Here is an 18,338-nt window from a genome sequence, read left to right on the forward strand (position 1 = left end):
CCCCTCCCCCCCTTATCTCCGACTCTCGCCTGTCTCCTGGCTCCTCTCTTCCTCTTCTCGCCTTCCCACCCCCACAAAATGGCATCTTCGTCCGCTCAGATCCATATCCTTGGCTCCGCCGCGGCGTTCCCATCCTCCCGGAAGGCGTCCGCCCGAATCTCCTCCTCAAAATCTTTGTTTTTCGGCAACCGCCACTCGAATGGCATCAATGGAGCTTTTCTCAGCACAAGAAGGGGATCCGGGAGGGGGAACCGGGGCTACGGGGGTCCTCTCCGGGTGGTGAGCGAGAAGGTGGTGGGGATTGACCTGGGGACCACCAACTCGGCGGTGGCGGCCATGGAGGGCGGGAAGCCGACGATCGTGACCAACGCCGAGGGGCAGAGGACCACGCCATCGGTCGTGGCGTATACGAAGAACGGTGACCGGTTGGTGGGACAGATTGCGAAGCGGCAGGCCGTGGTGAATCCTGAGAATACCTTCTTCTCTGTGAAGCGGTTTATTGGGAGAAAGATGTTTGAGGTCGATGAGGAGTCGAAGCAGGTCTCGTATCGGGTCGTGAAGGATGAGAATGGAAATGTCAAGCTTGAGTGCCCGGCCATCGGGAAGCAATTTGCTGCTGAGGAGATCTCTGCTCAGGTCGTTTTCCTCTCCTTATCCGCTTGTTTTAACTATTAAGATCTCAATATGTATCTTAAGCGTTTGGCAGTGTTGCTCATAGCTGTAGTTTGTCAAAGTTTGTAATTTTAGTCATTTATATATGAAATGTAATATAGCATGTATGACGGAGCATTCTGTTTCTTAGATGCGAACTAAGATTGTGTTGTCTTTATTGGTGCCAAAAACTTAAATGATTTGGTTTCTTTGAATTCTCATTAGTTTTTCATGGTGAATCAGCTCTTCTGATGTTGCTTAAGTAGAAGACTATGTGCCTAATTATTGATCTTCATAAATTTATAGACACAACCTTTGCATATGGGGTTTTGGTTTTATCCTAAATGGTTCTTTGTACATGACCTTTTTGAGTAGGGCATATTAAGGGTATATTTCATTTTTTAATAAATAAGAGTTCAGAAGACCATCCTTGTAGTTGACATAGCAAGTTTTGTCTCCCTTATATCTTTATAATATAAAAGTAGCTTAATTTCTCAATTTTCATACCAAAATTAGCCCTTTAATCCTATTTTGCAAAATAACTATAATCAGATTACCCTTTGCAGATTTAAATTATTCCTATTATAACCTTAATTAAATTTCTTTTCTAAAAAGGTTTAATTCATGCTACACTTCTTTAGAAGAAGGGATTCTAACATTGCTAGGCTTTGAGAATAATAATAAAAAAAGGAGTCAGCACAATATGTAGGAAGAAAACCGGTCATACTAACTTTTGAACAAATAGGCAAGTTAAAATTTAATTTATTAAGAAAGAGAATATTTAATAACTTCTATAAAAGATGTCATAGAATAACTAGACTTTTAGGAACTTCAGGGAGAGTGGAGAGAGAGAGAATCAGCGGTTAGCTGCAATGCAGGTGGTCAAGGGACTGCATAGTGCATATGCAGTATGCAGGTCGAATATGGGTGCATATGTGGCCACTATTTTTGAAGTATTTAAAAATAAAAGTATATTGAGTATAATACAAATAACCATAACAAACCGGCGGTTAGTGCTCATTATTTGGCATTTGATACTCAATAGTTCTAGCATAATCAACAATTTAGCTCTACTAAAGCAATATTGCGATATTAGGCCCACATGAAATCTATATCAAACCTGACCATCAGCTTGAACCTACCCCACCTTTGTGGGGCGACATAAGAGTGGGTTGTATACCTTCACAATGCTAAATGGGCTTACATATGCAGTTGTATGGTATTAAGCCAGCTACATATGCAGCTAATTCAATGCTAAGTGAACCTTGTTTTTAGTCCATATGTAGTATGACCTCATATAGTATTGGATATTAAAAATTGCGGGCGGTCAAGGGACTGCGCTCGCATATGCAGCATTATACATCGCATTTTGGAACATTGGATAGAATGCTTCTAAATCAGGTGATAAAATGTGATTTGTTACACGTTACAAAGTTAATAATCTTTAGATCTTTTTAGGAGTTAGGTTTTGATCAAATTATCTCAAATCCTACAACTTCAGCAGCCATGTGCGTCACATGTGTGATGTCATAAGTCATGGAAGATTATTATTTAAGCTTTTATTTTGTTACTTTTCTTTGAAACTTTATATCTGCAGGTGCTGGTTAAAACAAGTTGATTTGAACTTTAGTCGACCCTTATTGTGGCTGCATAGTTGATCCTTATTGTGGTTGCATTGAATTTAGTTGAATGTTCTTTTAGATTAAGATATACTAGTTTTTAGCTACAAGTTGAGAATTTGCATAGTAATTGTGTCTTTTATGGCAGTATAGGAGTTGAAACTTGAAAGTGTATCTAATTTATTATGCTAACCTTGAGCATTTAAAATCATCGTGCCTCCAGGTTTTAAGGAAGCTTGTTGATGATGCATCTAAGTTTTTAAATGACAAGGTTACAAAAGCAGTAGTCACAGTTCCTGCATACTTCAATGACTCTCAAAGGACGGCAACAAAAGATGCTGGTCGCATTGCTGGTTTGGATGTTCTTCGTATTATCAATGAACCCACAGCTGCATCGTTGGCATATGGTTTTGAGAAGAAGAACAATGAAACAATTCTAGTGTTTGACTTGGGAGGTGGTACTTTTGATGTTTCAGGTAAACAATCTAGTAAAACTCTAAATTGCTGCCTCATTTTTATTTTATTTTGAATTAATTTTGTTGTGAATAAGCATTGGTAAGTCTACTATGTTGTAGTTGCATATTTGTGGATATGCATCTATATCCTCATTTAGTTTCAACAGCAGATTGTAGGCGAAAGCATGTAATTGTATTTGGAGAATTGTCTTTATGAAAGCATAGAATTAATTAATGAGTAGTTAAAGCTTTAGCTGCAGAGAGGCAGTTGCAAATAGATTTTCAGTTAAAAAAAATCGTTTTGTTTATTGTTTTTATATTGTTTAGCAGACACATATCGAGGGCCTAAGGGTAGTTTCCATTTTGCGTTCAGTCTGGTTACACTAGATAATGCTTATATTGAGAAAGCCACCTTAACTGGAACTAAACAAAAATTCTCTTTATTACTTATATTATTATAGATTCAGTTGCCCGTTGAATTTCATTTTCGATTAACAAGAGAGAAATCATGAAAGATTCTATGCTGTTGCAGAATGTTTCTCCTTGAAGAACGTTTCTGTTTTTGTGAGAGTAGGTCATATGTTATTGAAAGTGATCTTGCACTATGTGTTAACTCAAAGCTCTCCCTTTTGTCTTCATGGGTTTCACCATGTCATAGTGTATTCCACCTTTAAAAAGAAGTTTCTCAATAAAAAAATTTCTTGTCTTATTCCATTTATTATTTTAGAGAGAAACTGATGCAAGTACAAAAATGTATAATTATGAGGTTCTAAAAAATTTACAACAACAAAAAAGCCACCCAAAATATTCTAATACTTGTGATTTTCTATCATGCTTTCAAAATGAAGTTCCCTTGCTCATTTGAATTTTCAAATGACACCCAACAGCTATAGCAAAAAATTTAAAACATTTTAAAATTCGTTACATCTGCATAAAAGCAGAAGACTCACCTATATAAAATTATAATCCACTCTTCTTTGCTTGATACCTCCCTAGTTTTCAGTCACCATTAGATAGTGAAATAAAAGAAGTGTACCCACTATAAGTGGGAGTATATCTTCCAACGCACATGATAAATGATAAAATATATGATAGTATGGGAATCTAATTCTCGTATCTTCAGTTCATTCGCTCCCTTGAATCAAAAACCTGCATTATGAGTGCTCGGTATGTTAAGTTTTAATTATTTCCGATATTAGAAAGGTATGTTGTATATGTTCATAAGATTATGTTGTATCCATCTTGCTCTACTTCTACTTTGTAGAGATTGTTGCCTACCAACAGAGATCAATAAGATCATTGTAGGATCATTATTTTAATGCAGTGCTAAATATAATAGATTATCAAGGAGATTCATATTTCTGACATACTTCAATGAGTTGCTCGATGTTCTGATCTTCTGCATACAATTAATCAAATAGAATATTCTAGCTCAATAGGTGATTTTAGAAGAACTAGCACAGGATATTACAAAGTTTTGGAGATAGGAGCACAGGAGTTTTATTTACTTTGAGTGTGTTCGGGGCTTGTCAGTTAAAAACAACATTTAAATAAACTTATGAAGAGAGATAAGCATTAAGTCACAATCAATAGTTGATAATATAGGGCAAGTATGGGTGATCTTATGATGAAAGGGAATAGTGAACAATATGTGTTGTAAAGTTATACATGGAGAAGGAATGAGATAAGCTAGAAGTCCACTTAAGAAGGGAAATTCTGTTCTTTGGATATATATTATTAAGGAATTAAAATTGAACTTAAATTTTGTTCCCAATATGATGCATGCGGTAATAAGTATTTATATTGGTATAGAACTTAGAGATGCTTTTGGATGAGCTGAAAGTTGAGGATTATATGATTGATTAGATTTTCGCTGAAGAGGTTCTTAACCTAGAGGTCAGTTTCTTTTGTGAAAAATGTCAACAACATTGTACTGGAGTTGAAAATATTTGCTTTGTGAAAAAAGTCAACAACATTATATTTGAGTTGAAAATATTTCTGAAGGCTCGGTTCCCATTATTTTCATATCTTTGGGCTGGTTTTACTCTTGTCTTGTTGTAGCTTTGTCCCTGTCCTGTTGGAAAAGGTTCAAAACTTGGTTTTGGTTCTTGGATGCCAACTGAGTTTTGATTTTGGTAGTTTTGTCAGTTTTCTTCAAGTTTCCGAGTTTCAGTGAGAAGATTCAAAAAGGTTACAACATTAGGAAGCAATAGTGGAAACAAAACATGAGCTACTGGTTACCCGATGATACATACATCTCATTAATCAATTGAACATTAATTAGGTGCTATCCAACAGCGCACACTTTTGCATGGAGTCTCTAGAAATATGTTTGACAACAGATTTTCTCTAACATATATAAGTTACCAGTTAAATGTTTTAAAGAGATGTTGACGATTTTGATGTAGTACATGGCCTTGTATAACATTTTGCACAACTTACATTACGTTGCAGTAATTGCTTTATAACATTTTGCTGCAGTTCTTGAGGTTGGAGATGGTGTATTTGAGGTGCTCTCTACATCTGGAGACACACATCTTGGTGGCGATGACTTTGACAAGGTAAGTTCTTCTGTTTTGACTCAATATCACAATAATCAATACTTTGGCGCTAGCTTGCTCAGTGTGATTACTTGATGTACTTATATGTGTGCTGCTAGATTGCTCGGTGTGATTACTTGATGTACTTATATCTGTGCATATGCACGTTCCGGACCATCTCTTACGTCATTGTATTGCATGCATGTGTCCTTTATGCAACTCTCTGCCACTGAAGCTGATATTTTTCAGTTATCGCACAATATGTTGCTGCTCATTAAGTTATGCAGTGCCTTGTTTTTGCATGATCCCTGTTTGAGTAAACATCATTCTTCAAGGAGTGAGATTTGCATACATCAATCAGAAGCCCCACCAGGTGTTATCTGATGATATATGGATTTTCTGATATACACTGTGCAGTGCCATTTATTTGTTACTTGCCATGTTTATAGATCTTTCGTGAATTAAGGAATGGTTTCAGAATAATCATAACCAAACAGGCTTTTTCTCATTAACTTGGAGTCGGAGATAAATAGCTGAAATCTTTTCATTTTTCATTGGTTTCTAATGCATACATCTTTGTTATGTGAAGATTTTAAACATTTTTTATATGCGATTAGCTTCTACCTAGATGTCCTTTCTGACTACTTCTAGCTGGCTTTCCTTGGAGTCTTACCCTTTCTTTTTCAACTGCTCCCACAACAAGTGATCCTTTTGGCACATCATCCCAATAAACAACTCCACAAACCACCCCCTCCCCCACAACAACAAAAAACCCCCACCTCTTTTGGTTATTAAAGCTAATATGCTTGTCCCTGATATGGTTGTATTAAATATTGTTCATTGTTCTATGAAGTAATCCATGAATCCTTGTCCAAATTGGTTTCAGTTACTGGATGTTCTAATATGTTTTCTACTTGATGTAATACATCATTGGCAGATTCTAAGCCTTTATTTATGTTTGATAATTCTTTGCCAAGGTAGCTAAAATTTAGTGTGTTTAAATGGCCAAAATTAAACTCACATATGGTGGGATACATTCTCAACAATGTGCATGCAGATGCTTTGCTCATGTAATCTGACAGTAATTAGTGCTTACAGCAATTGAGCTATATGCACATTGTGTTACCCAAAAAAATGCTTATTTATCTCACTTTCTGCAGAGAGTTGTTGATTGGCTTGCTGCTAACTTTAAGAGAGATGAAGGCATTGATCTTTTGAAAGACAAACAAGCCCTTCAGCGACTAACTGAGACAGCGGAGAAGGCTAAGATGGAACTATCTTCCTTGACGCAAACAAATATTAGGTTAGATTCTTATATAACTTCAATTTCCTTTTTAATTTACATGTATTTGTAACTCTTCCTAATGCAAGAAATATTGATTCTGTTTGTCAGTTTACCATTCATTACTGCAACTGCTGATGGCCCCAAGCATATTGAGGCAACCCTTTCAAGGGCTAAATTTGAGGAATTGTGTTCTGATCTTCTTGACAGGTACGACTTATCTGTTGTTGTTCTGGGGACATTAAGAAAATATTGACTAGATTGTTATTTGCTTTCTATTTCTCTCCTTGTTTTTTTTCATTTTGAATGCACACTTTGTTAGAAATCATCACTTCTTTCTATTTGGTGATCTCTCTCAGCTCTTTAATTTTTGACAATGATGATTTCATACTTTGCTAGAAAACATCACTTCTTTCTATTTGGTGATATCTGCTCTTTGATTACAGTTAATAACTATAAGATATACTAAGCATGCCAAGTGTTAAATATGGGACTGTTTATGTTCTCCATTCTGTCTTGCTTCTAGACATGTGTCTGTGTATTTAACATATTTGATGCTTATATCTGCTTTTTGTGTCTTTTTTTTAGGCTTAAAACTCCAGTAGATAATGCCTTAAAAGATGCAAAACTTTCATTCAAGGATATTGATGAGGTGATACTTGTGGGTGGATCAACCCGTATGCCAGCTGTTCAGGAACTTGTTAAGAAGATAACAGGAAAGGAGCCAAATGTTACTGTCAACCCTGATGAAGTTGTTGCCCTAGGGGCTGCTGTTCAGGTCAGTATTTGATCTGAACCTGCTCACCATCTTACTTGTGCAATTATTTGTTAAAAGGTCTAACAATAATAGTTATTTGTTCAAGTTACAAGTTAGTAAGCTACTCGGATAACTTTTGTTGGAGTGGTCTTCTTTAGCCAGAGCCATATGATGTTTTGTCCTAAGCTGGAAAATATCTTATGCTTTGCTATTGTTATTTATTGACGACTGCTACTAGGTAGGTAAATCAACCTCATTACATGTTATTGAGTCGTTGTTACTCCAAGTAATAAAATAAGGGATTAATTTTCTGGAGCACGAAACTTGTACATATTCATGGTTATTTATTTTATTACTTCTTGTATAAAATAAAGAAAGCGGTATGGTATCTTCATTCTAGATTACAAATTATGCTTTTCATGACAGTTTTAGGGACATTCAGGCGAAAAATGCTATTTAAATTATGAAAAGATTTGATTTGATATTTGCATGGAAGACATGCAAACTCATGAAAGTACATTAAGAAATGCAAAGTATATTGTATAATATAGTTTCATGCTGCAAGGGCTTTTCATCCTCTGACCTAACTATAGTCAGTGAAGGTATGGAAAAAATGTCATCTTTTAAACAGCAGAGGAATCATGCTTTGCTCTTACAGATATCTTCATTAGATAGATATTCTTGTTGTTGCTGGTATGTATCACTAAAAGATGCAGTCTAGTTCATTTCTTAATGCCACAAACTCTGGAAAATACTAAGATTGAAAATAATTTTAATGAGGAACCATGTTTTAAGTAGCATAATAGGTCTAATAGACACCTTATGTTGCTACACAGAGATGTGTTTTTGAATCACTGGTATGCTATGAACTTTGTGGATTAATATACATCCATCAATTTCTCAAATGGTTTTGCAAAAGTGACCTTCTCTTTTCCCAATTACTATAAATAAGGTACAATTTAGGTGGTTGATTGCCTTTGTGCAAGTTTTGCAGAAACTAGTCTGTTAACTAGTTCCTTTCAATACTTCTCATCTGGGATTACTTATTCACAATTTCATATTTTCCGTTTCAGGCTGGTGTTTTGTCTGGAGATGTCAGTGACATTGTTCTTCTGGATGTTACACCACTATCTCTTGGTCTGGAGACTCTGGGTGGAGTGATGACAAAGATCATCCCAAGGAACACCACATTGCCCACCTCCAAATCAGAGGTCTTCTCTACTGCTGCAGATGGGCAGACAAGTGTTGAGATAAATGTTCTTCAGGGTGAAAGAGAGTTCGTAAGGGACAACAAATCACTAGGAAGTTTCCGTCTTGATGGAATTCCCCCAGCCCCACGGGGAGTCCCACAAATTGAAGTCAAGTTTGATATTGATGCCAATGGTATTCTCTCAGTTACTGCTGTAGACAAGGGCACTGGGAAGAAGCAAGACATCACGATAACTGGTGCTAGCACCTTGCCTGGCGATGAGGTATGCTTTCTTCAAGTACTACCTGAAGATGCTCTGATTTTCATACTTCAGATTGCATATGGAGGCTCCATTGTGTATTACTTTACACTTTGGAATAGCTAGCAAGTTACATATCACAACATATTAAAGATCTGGTGTTTCTGCTGGCATTATTTGAGTGTAGTTATATACTTCATCTGATTGATTGGCCTTTTTGTTTTGATAATTATGCCACAATTGTCTCGAAAACTCATTGTTCGAGATTTCTAGCAATAATCTGAGTGGAACTGAGACTGGTTTTGTTTCCGAGGAAATTCTTTCATTGGATCTCTTGCTTAATTGTGACTTCACGTGTTCAATTTTTCTCCTCTGAATTTGAAGTAATCATCTGATGTCATGTATTTTTATGTCTATTAGTGCTGTTAAAAACATTCGAAAAGGTTTGCATTAGGTTTGTCCCTTAAAATTTGTTTATATGCGCTCGTTGACAACTTCGCATTGGCCATGTAAAATAGAAAATGCTTGTTTCACATTCTTGAAGTCTTGGCTACGAGTATTTGTATAGGCATTGATATTTATCCTGAAGCCTAGCATAATTATTCTTTCTTTTTTTTGTTGTGGGGCGGGTGTGGAACTATGCAGGTGGAGAGAATGGTGAAGGAAGCTGAGAGGTACGCAAAGGAGGACAAGGAGAAGAGGGAGGCCATCGACACTAAGAACCAGTCTGAGTCGGTGGTCTACCAGACGGAGAAGCAATTGAAGGAGCTTGGAGACAAAGTTTCTGCTGCTGTCAAAGAAAAGGTGGAGGGAAAGCTCAAGGAGCTTAAAGATGCCATTGCAGGAGGATCTACCCAGAGCATGAAAGATGCCATGGCTGCCCTCAACCAGGAGGTGATGCAGCTCGGGCAGTCGCTCTACAACCAGCCTGGAGCGGCTGGGGCCGGGGCCGGGGCTGGGGCTGGGGCCGGGGCCGGCCCCGGGCCAGCCCCTGGGGCGGATGCTGGGTCTGCAGGCTCAGCTGGCAAGGGACCAGATGATGGTGGGGATGTAATTGATGCAGATTTCACCGACAGCAAGTGACAGCAAGTGACGATGGATTACGATTGGGTGGGGCGAAAGATCTTACACAATTTGTATAGGATATGGGCATGGTGAGTTTAGATTCTGGCATCTCCTTGATCTGTTGTGGAATTTTGAAATGAGAGAGATTCACTAGAAGGCTAGATTTTTCATATGAGATGACTTGCTGGAATTGGTTAGAGGACTAGGAAAAGTTGAAAAATATTTTCGGCCAAGCCTTATCCTTCTTGTGGAATCAGCTTTTTTTTTTGTTGTTGAAGATAAATCATTTGTATGATATCCGATGGAAACTTCTATAATTAAAATCCTTTTCTTCACCCTGGTAAACTTTCTCAGGATCCTATCTTTAGATCGTTTGTTAGTTGTTTTCCGGAAATTATTGAGCCTTGTTTTTGTTTCCTTTTACCTGCATGATGCTCCTCCAATTGGTTGATCCCCTAGAAGTATGTATAGATTACTTGGTCGTAGAAGATCTCCTCTTCCCTTGAGAAAAATATATAGCCCCCAAAACACATATAGATTACTTGCTCCTCCAAGGTGGTAGCCTAGTGGTACTGGGCAGAAATTCTAACCTTAAGGTCCCAAGTTCGAATCGCTGCGGCGACGATTAAATTGTGGACCGGAGCTCACTACTTTGGCCACTGCTTGGACTTGAGGTATAGGACCGCTCTTGAACCGCTAGTAGTCGGGGTGGTGCCGGATGTGACGTACTCACACTTGGGACTCGAGCCAGAGCCCAGAGGGGTAGCTGAGCCGGGCCCATGGGTGGGGAGGGTATGAGTAAAACCGGTCGGGGTGTCCAACACACGGCCATTTCTGCCCGCATCGAACATTCTCCTGGCGGGGCGGGGGCTGCTACGCGGGGTTGGGCTTGTCCCTTCCTCCCCCCTACCCCTTTTTCTTTAGCGAAAAAAAAAAAAAAAAAAAAAGACACATTGATTAATCATTTGGCAACACAATGACCTGTTCAAAAGAATGATCCATGACTGTAAATTAACCATCGTCAACAAAATCGACTAATGATTAAATAAAAAGTTGGATCGGAGCAGCAGGTTATTTCCGGGTAGTATTATGTGCACAAAGCAAGAGGAACTTTCTGGTAAAGTTTGGCATAAAAACTGCTTTATCGTACACAAACACAACGCACCCACAATAAAATTGGCATTAAAAATAGAGGCTAAATGGCCAGAGACTCTTCCTTAGACCTCTGCGTGTAACGGCTCCAAGATGCAACACTTTGAAGCTTACAACGATCCTTCTCCATGCGTGTGTTCAAAGGGAGGGGATGCAATCAAAAGATGGGATGTAGAAAGCAACGACAGTTCCAGGACACACTCCCGGACTAGCTGTTTTCCTTTCATTTATCTTTTTTATTTTGTTCATATTTATTGTATACATATTTCACTATATTTGTTATAATTAGATTGCTCGGACTCCAACATACTCTCAGCATATAGCTAGAATCGGTACTTTTGAGAATCTAGTCAAAAATGATGGCAAAAACTAGGATAAGGAAATCCAGCTCTAGATCAGCTAGCTGCATCGAAAACAATGTGAGGAAGGGTTGTAGTAGTAATGGTGGATCTGAGCTTCAAAGTTGCACTAGAAAAATAGTTCAATAGCCATGGCCAGGGTCACGCCTACAATGCCATCATCTGACACTCCCAACAATGCAATCTTATCGTTTATGTGCAAAGTTTGTTTTTTGTAGCTGGAGGTGGAACGTGATATGCTTCATGGAGAGTAAGTGAGAGACCTCATCAAGTGCAGAACCAAGTTGTTTTTTGCAGAAACACTTCAATCCCATGGATATTTAGATGCATCAGATACCAAAACATTGTATCTCCTCATTTATGTTGTTCCTACCAAGTCTCAATAGCTTCAAGCCTGCTCAATGACCTCGGCACTGAAATCATCAGTCCCCCTCTATTTCTGTGTTTGTGCCTATATATCAAATTATCAGAACATAAAATGCCAGGATTCTGTGTTCCATCATTGAGTGTTGTCATCGGGTAAAGGATACTGCTTTCTTTTTTATTATAAAGCCAATATGGTACGAGACAAGCACTAGCAGCCTAAAAAGATGAACTTCTGGTTGAAAACAGTTTCTTTGTGGCACACTGAATTATTTTTTCCAGCTATCACTACTAATATGCTATGCAAAGTTATGGGTAAGAACCTAGATTCTGAAAATTCAATCAACAAGTGATGGGAGTTAGCCATATCAGTCACCCAGTCAGCCTTTAAGGCATCATTTAAGCTAGAAAAATACTAAAATCATGGTGGACTTTGGTGTGAAACTCCCTACCATGCATGATAGAAGTTAGTCCAAGTGGAATTTCAGAGGACTTGCTGCGGTGCTGGTTTAGCTCGAAGGTCTTCAATTCACTACTTCTGCGATGCAACTGCTTAGAGAAACATGCAAATCCCAAGTAGCCAATCCACAACCATCTGGCTAAACAAAGTGTATGAACACATGAAATGTTGCAATCAGAGTATATACTTATGGTTTCATATTATCATTCGCTCTAGTTATTAACAAAAGTTAGACATAGTTCATGCAGCAGAAAGCTATGCATATAGTAGATATACCTAGATGCAAACATGCAACATAGATGCTCTTAGGAAAACCAACACACCTTGCTAACAAAACACACCTGGTAATACCGGCTGGCCAACAGAGCAATGACCATGCCAAATACGTAGATACACCACAAACTCCATATCTTTCATCTGGTCTATCAAGCCACTGACAGAACCGAGCGTTTGAACGTCCGACTCGATCTCTGTCCATTGACTGAATCCTCCACCGTCAGGCCTTGTGCCCCGAAACAAAGGTACTGATTCATCAATCTAGCATTCACAAAACCAGATTTCTGTGATGTGTTCTCTGTCGTGCCACCGCCAGTAACTGATGAATTTGAACAGGAGGCACCACCACTGGGCTCATTCTCTCCACAGATGCCCTTCTGTTTATCTGATGAGGGGGATGACATTGATGACTCCGGGAAAGAACCAGATGGATACCGTGTCGGAGGAGCAAGGTGTGGCATGGTTTGAATGACCCCATGCATTAGACCTGCAGCAAATTTCTTTTTTGTGGCTGGACTTGGCACGGAACTCCTAACAGAAAGAGTTCGCTTGTTGTTCAGGAGTGATGTTCCCCTGGAGAATCGCTGTCGGAGGGGAGTCGGTGTCTCCTCACGCTCACTCCATTTCTTCAAGGAGTCCAGTGAGTCATCATCTCCCAATTTCTTTGGTGTATCAGTTTTCTTCTCCTTCCGACGAGGCCACCTGAGAAGAATCATGAGACGCCTTGCTGCACTGTTAACAGGATTTTGTTTCTTCTTGTCCGAGAATGCTTGGTTTTCATCAATGGTGCCAAAATTTGGAAGCTCACTCCTGCTAACACTGGAGCATGAGCTAGGCCTTCCACTGGCTTCTGATGCTTCAATACCTGCGTGCAAGAATATCTCTGCGTCGGAAATTCTGAAAGACGTACCTGGGCTGTTTCCAATACCTTGCAACTTTATGTGGGAAGCAATGGCTGATCTTGCCATGTAGTCCTTTGAATTCGAGACTCCTCCAGCCGAAATCAACTGTTTAATCAGTATTTCAGAAGATGCTGATCGTGGGCGTTGTCGGAGTAGATCCAGTGGTGTCAGACAATCAGTGTCTCGAATGTTTAGGTTGATTGATTGGACAGTCATCAAGAGTTCAACAAGGTTAGAGTGCATGTTACCAATCACAGCCATGTGAAGGGCTGTCCTTCCATCATTATTCCTAACATTGATGATTTCTTGCATATTTACGATAGTTCCACAAACCAGCTTCTTCATGAGTTCCATTTGCCGGTCAAGCCTTCGGAAACCAGGAGTTCTGAAACCTGCCACGGCCATATGTAGAAAAGTATCTCCAGCATTATTTGTCAAAGTGGAGGATGATGGAGATGCAGTAATTAAGGCTTCCACAACTGACAGGTGTCCTCGAAAGGCTGCCACATGCAGTGCTGTGTTCCCTTGATTATCTCGAGAATTGATTATGTCGTAAGATGCCACTAGATCCTTGACTACCTGCACAATTAGTTTGGATTGATTAAAGTTACTACGAAATTAATTTCAAATGAAAATTTCACTGCAAATTTTTGTCAATGTGATGCAGATGATACATATCGGATACCTCCTCTATGTTTTCATTTAAATGGATTTGTTTTGGAAACTTAACTTTCTCATACTTGACATCAAGAGATCTTCCAAATAATACAGAAAACACACAACAGCAAAGAATTCCCATAAATAATAAGCAACGCAAAAGGGTAGAGGCTCAAACAATGAATCGTGTAATTAAATCAAAGTAGTACTCTATCTAAAACACGGACCAAGTGCTTCATATTATGAGAGCTCAAGAAACTCCCTTGGTTCGTGGAATAGAAGTCCACTATTAGGATAAGCAAATTACTTTGTATTCAAAAACGTAAAATCATACTGCATTTTCTTCGAAGAAGCACAATTTTCACACTATCATGCAATTTGGACAGGCATGCCACAGGATTTAATCTACAAAAATGATATGAATTTGGAAAACTGAAGTTTTGTGAATTAGAGCTTGATGTCCACATCCTTCCCTCATATTACAAATTCTAAAAATAATGAACTACTGAGATTTCGCAAAATTGTTTAAGCAGTAAACTTCCAGAGGCATTTGCCTCAGCCCTCAAATAGTTAAACAGCCTTCACAGTTCCAAAAAAAACTATTTAGAATCATGGGAATTGAAGAAATTATGGTCTGATCAATTGCACAACTAAAAAGTGCAAATATCAAATGAGAGAAGTTAGTTAAATGCACATGCTAACCTCTATGCTTAGATCTCACCCGCATTTGTATTTTCTTCGGTGCTCACATGCGACATTTTTTTTATCTTCATTTAGTTCTTATTGATATCGACACAACCTCCCCTTTCTAGCTTTATACATATTTTTTGCTGCTAAAAGCCTCATGGTACTACTAGCCGACCATAGTGCAGAGTTCCAGTATGATACTAGAGGCTGCATACTTTTCATCTGTTTCACTCGTTTTTTAACTTTCACATCAACACATAATCACTTTATCTAGAAAAGATGAACAGAAAAGGAAAAGGACAAGAAGGAAGTTGCAAGTGGGCACTTAAATTAAACCTAAACATTAGCTCATTACTCACCAATTGATGCTCAAAATAGCCAAATTCCTGGTTTTGGGTTCCTAACCTTGCATTTCTAATAAGAAACTTATAGTTTATAGAATCATCTGAGTGACATCATTGAATCACAGTTTTGTTCTTTTTTATCCCTCTTTATATAGGTGTGCTGAGAATATGCTCATGTTCACATCCCTTTAATGTTTCAGAGACTACAGTTGATAGAATGATGAAAACTAATACTACTAGATTGCAGCTTATGCAGCTAAAATACTCAGTTCACCTACTTCATTAGATAATTGGTTCTTTTATCAGCTTGATTTGTCTACAGCCTTGTTGCATTTGTTCAGGACATGGTTTTGTCAATTAGTTCCACTTGTATTTATATTTTTTTCTTTGTCAATTGTATGTAGAGAGACTTCTACAGCAGATAACATCAACAACTAAATGCTGATACTGATTTCCCAACAACATCACCAAATAGTTGCTTGATGATCCATCTAAAATTACAAATGTTCTAAGAAAATGTTTCAGATAAATAGTTCACAAATCAGTTTCCCTACAGTTATATATTCAGGAAACTTAGCATCTTCAGTATCAACATTAGCAACTAACAATCAGTAAAAGGCCTACCTGCGATAGCAAAGTGATGAAACAAAAGCCAAATTACTAATGTGGCAAGGTCCAAAGTAACAGCCTTTTATTCTGAAGTCTCTATCAATTGATTTGAGGGAGGAAAAAAATGTATGACCAATAAAAAAGGATATTCTAGAACTGATATTAAACAACGTGGTAATTTAGTAGAAAGAATGGGCAGATAAGACCAAAATAGCCTCTGATATTTTACCTTTAGAAGGGCATTTTTTTTGTCATTTAACACAAGGAACAACCAAGTCTACGTACATCCACACGTACATACTACATGATCCTAAGAAAGAAATGCCCGTTCATATCAAGGAAGGTATTTTAATCGACAATAAAATTACAAGATATTATCAAATTATCATTACATGTTATTAATAATAGAGCATATCAGATTCTTTACTTACATAAAAATATGAAGGAAACAAAGAAGTTATTTCAGCAAGGCAATAAAATGATCAGAGAGCTATATCTTCATGAGATGGCAAATCTACTGCTGCTGATTTGCAACCCTACAGAATGCATTTATTCACATTTATCGTTATAACCATCGTCATTTGAAGTAGTATTGTAACATATCAAAAACAATACAGAGAATGTCGAAACAAACATATCTCAAGAAAAAAATTACTGGAAACCACTACTTTAAGCAAAATGCTGATATGGACCATAAATCAACACTAAATCAAATCAGCTAGATAATCCAAGTGAAAATTTAAAGTGGAAGCATTCTCACCTCAACTTGCCCTCTGCCAGCAGCAGCATGCAAGATGGTAGATCCTTGAACATCTCTATAAGCTAAGATATCAGAGCAGTCCTCGAGAAGCTCTTTCAGGATCTCCAAGTTCCCTCCTCGAGCAGCAGCATGAACAGCCCTGTTCACCATCTCCAACTTAAAGGTCAAAACACACCCACCCGATCCATCCACCACCTCTCCGCCGCTGCCACCTACCAAGCTCTTCGGAGACGCCGCAATCTCGAACAGTAGCCTAAAAACCTCAGAATTCTTGCTCCTTGCCGCGGCGTAGAGTATATCCGTCACACCATACTCTCCTTCTCCAAAGACTAAAAGTGGGGCTCTCTCAAGCAACTCTCGAACAAAGCTAATATCCCCTGCGGAGGCTGCAGTGTAGAGCAGCCAACCACCATAGCCAGCTCGAATCAGAGTATTTTTCCGGTTCTTCGTCTCGCACTCGAGAAGGAGGTTTCGGGCGACGAAGGACCGGCATTTCGCGGCATCGACAAAGCGTGTATCGTCGTCCCAGACTGTCTCGAGCCGCCGGATCCGGCGGAGGGAGGTAAGCTTGATAAGGAGGTTGGCATCAAGGTGGAGAAGCTCCCGGACCAGGTCATAGTGGCCATTGGCCGCCGCCCAGTCAATGGGGGAGGCATACCACCACTGGTCCCCGGTGCTCTCCCACCGAAGAGGAAAGTAAGATTGTGGCATTGGGAGGAGAAAATAAAGAAGAACGAGGTAGATAAAAGGAGCCAAGATGAAGAAAATATAGCAGAACAGATGTTTTAGAGAGTCTAATAAATGAGCACCAAGGCAGAAAACATCAAGCAAGCATGGAAGAGCAGGGATTGCATGGAACAAACCACAGAAGAACACAGAATACTACAGTAAACTGCAACACGAGACCTGGCAGCTTGAGCTAATATCTAAGTAGCTAAAAAGATGCAAAGAAAGTTTTTTTCTTTTTCTTTTTCTTTTCTTTTTTTTTTGCTTGGGAGAAATAAAACACAAGTAATTACTAAAGGAAGCAAAGAAGGAAAGAAGAAAAATAGGAGGAGCAGTGGAACAACATCTTGAGAGGAGCAAGAAAGTGCAGAGAGATCAGTTCATGAGAAAGGGAAAGTAAATATGACTCATATGTGAGGTTTAAGCAATAAAGAGCCCAAGAGCCAGGAAGCTTCAGCCAAGGTTAGGTGTAAGAGGGAGAAGATCCAAAGAAGTGAAGAAGATAGGGAGAGAAAAAGAAAAGAACTAAAGAGTACAGTTAGAACACAAACCTCAAAGGTGCCAGGGGTTGAAGCAAGCCCTCTAAGAAATGGATGCCAGGGCCATGAGGACTTAAAGGTGGTGGAGAAGAATATGAGGGAGGGGGAGGGGGAAGGATTCTGGCTGTGGCCCTCTACAACAACCAACCTGGTAGAAGAGAGGGGAGGTTAATAATGGTCAGAGGGAGAAAGGTCATGTAGCAGGGAGAAGAGTAAAAGATTCTTCTGGTGTCACCAGGGAAAAAAAAAAAAAAAAAAAGAAAAGAAAAGGTTGGGGGAAACCAGAAGTGGGGTGTGCAGATAATGATGAAGACTTCTCCATTATATCAAATTTGGAGAAAATCTATATGAGGCACCATAAAGTTGTTGGACTGCTGAAAAGATTGGATTGGTCAGAAAGGAAAAAAGGCAGGGGTAGAATGGTTGTGCTTAAAAGTAAGTTGGCTGTGGTGTGTGAGGTGGGATTGGAGGTTTGTGGAATTGATTAGTCATTTGGATATTAGTAGGTGGAATTATGTGCAGAGTGTGCCTCTAATTTCTATGTTATAAACAGTATTCAGGTCATGTGACCTTTGGAAATTGGAATCTTGGGAGGATATGTCCTTGATAATGCAAGTTGGTACTATACTTGCATGGGGCTTCTATTAGGAATTTGTAAGCAGCAATTAACCTGCATTGCTGCAGTGC

General features: G+C 38.8%; 2 protein-coding genes across 2 annotated transcripts; one reads left to right on the plus strand and one right to left on the minus strand.

Annotated features, from left to right (window-relative positions):
• Positions 1-4: 4 nt before the first annotated feature.
• On the plus strand, positions 5-10,162 carry LOC103708892 (stromal 70 kDa heat shock-related protein, chloroplastic-like). The gene is made up of 8 exons (XM_008793995.4): positions 5-636; positions 2,494-2,746; positions 5,207-5,286; positions 6,426-6,568; positions 6,659-6,757; positions 7,136-7,325; positions 8,378-8,776; positions 9,398-10,162. Exons 1-8 carry the CDS (start codon positions 79-81, stop codon positions 9,833-9,835), a joined length of 2,160 nt encoding a protein of 719 aa, XP_008792217.2. The 5' UTR covers positions 5-78; the 3' UTR covers positions 9,836-10,162.
• Positions 10,163-12,300: 2,138 nt separating this feature from the next.
• On the minus strand, positions 12,301-18,048 carry LOC103708891 (serine/threonine-protein phosphatase 6 regulatory ankyrin repeat subunit C-like). Its single transcript, XM_008793994.4, has 2 exons — positions 16,387-18,048; positions 12,301-13,908 (listed from the first exon to the last, which is right to left on the minus strand). Exons 1-2 carry the CDS (start codon positions 17,095-17,097, stop codon positions 12,577-12,579), a joined length of 2,043 nt encoding a protein of 680 aa, XP_008792216.1. The 5' UTR covers positions 17,098-18,048; the 3' UTR covers positions 12,301-12,576.
• Between the last annotated feature and the right edge of the window lie 290 nt (positions 18,049-18,338).

Source organism: Phoenix dactylifera, unplaced genomic scaffold, assembly GCF_009389715.1.
Source record: "Phoenix dactylifera cultivar Barhee BC4 unplaced genomic scaffold, palm_55x_up_171113_PBpolish2nd_filt_p 000328F, whole genome shotgun sequence".
Lineage (NCBI taxonomy): Eukaryota > Viridiplantae > Streptophyta > Magnoliopsida > Arecales > Arecaceae > Phoenix > Phoenix dactylifera.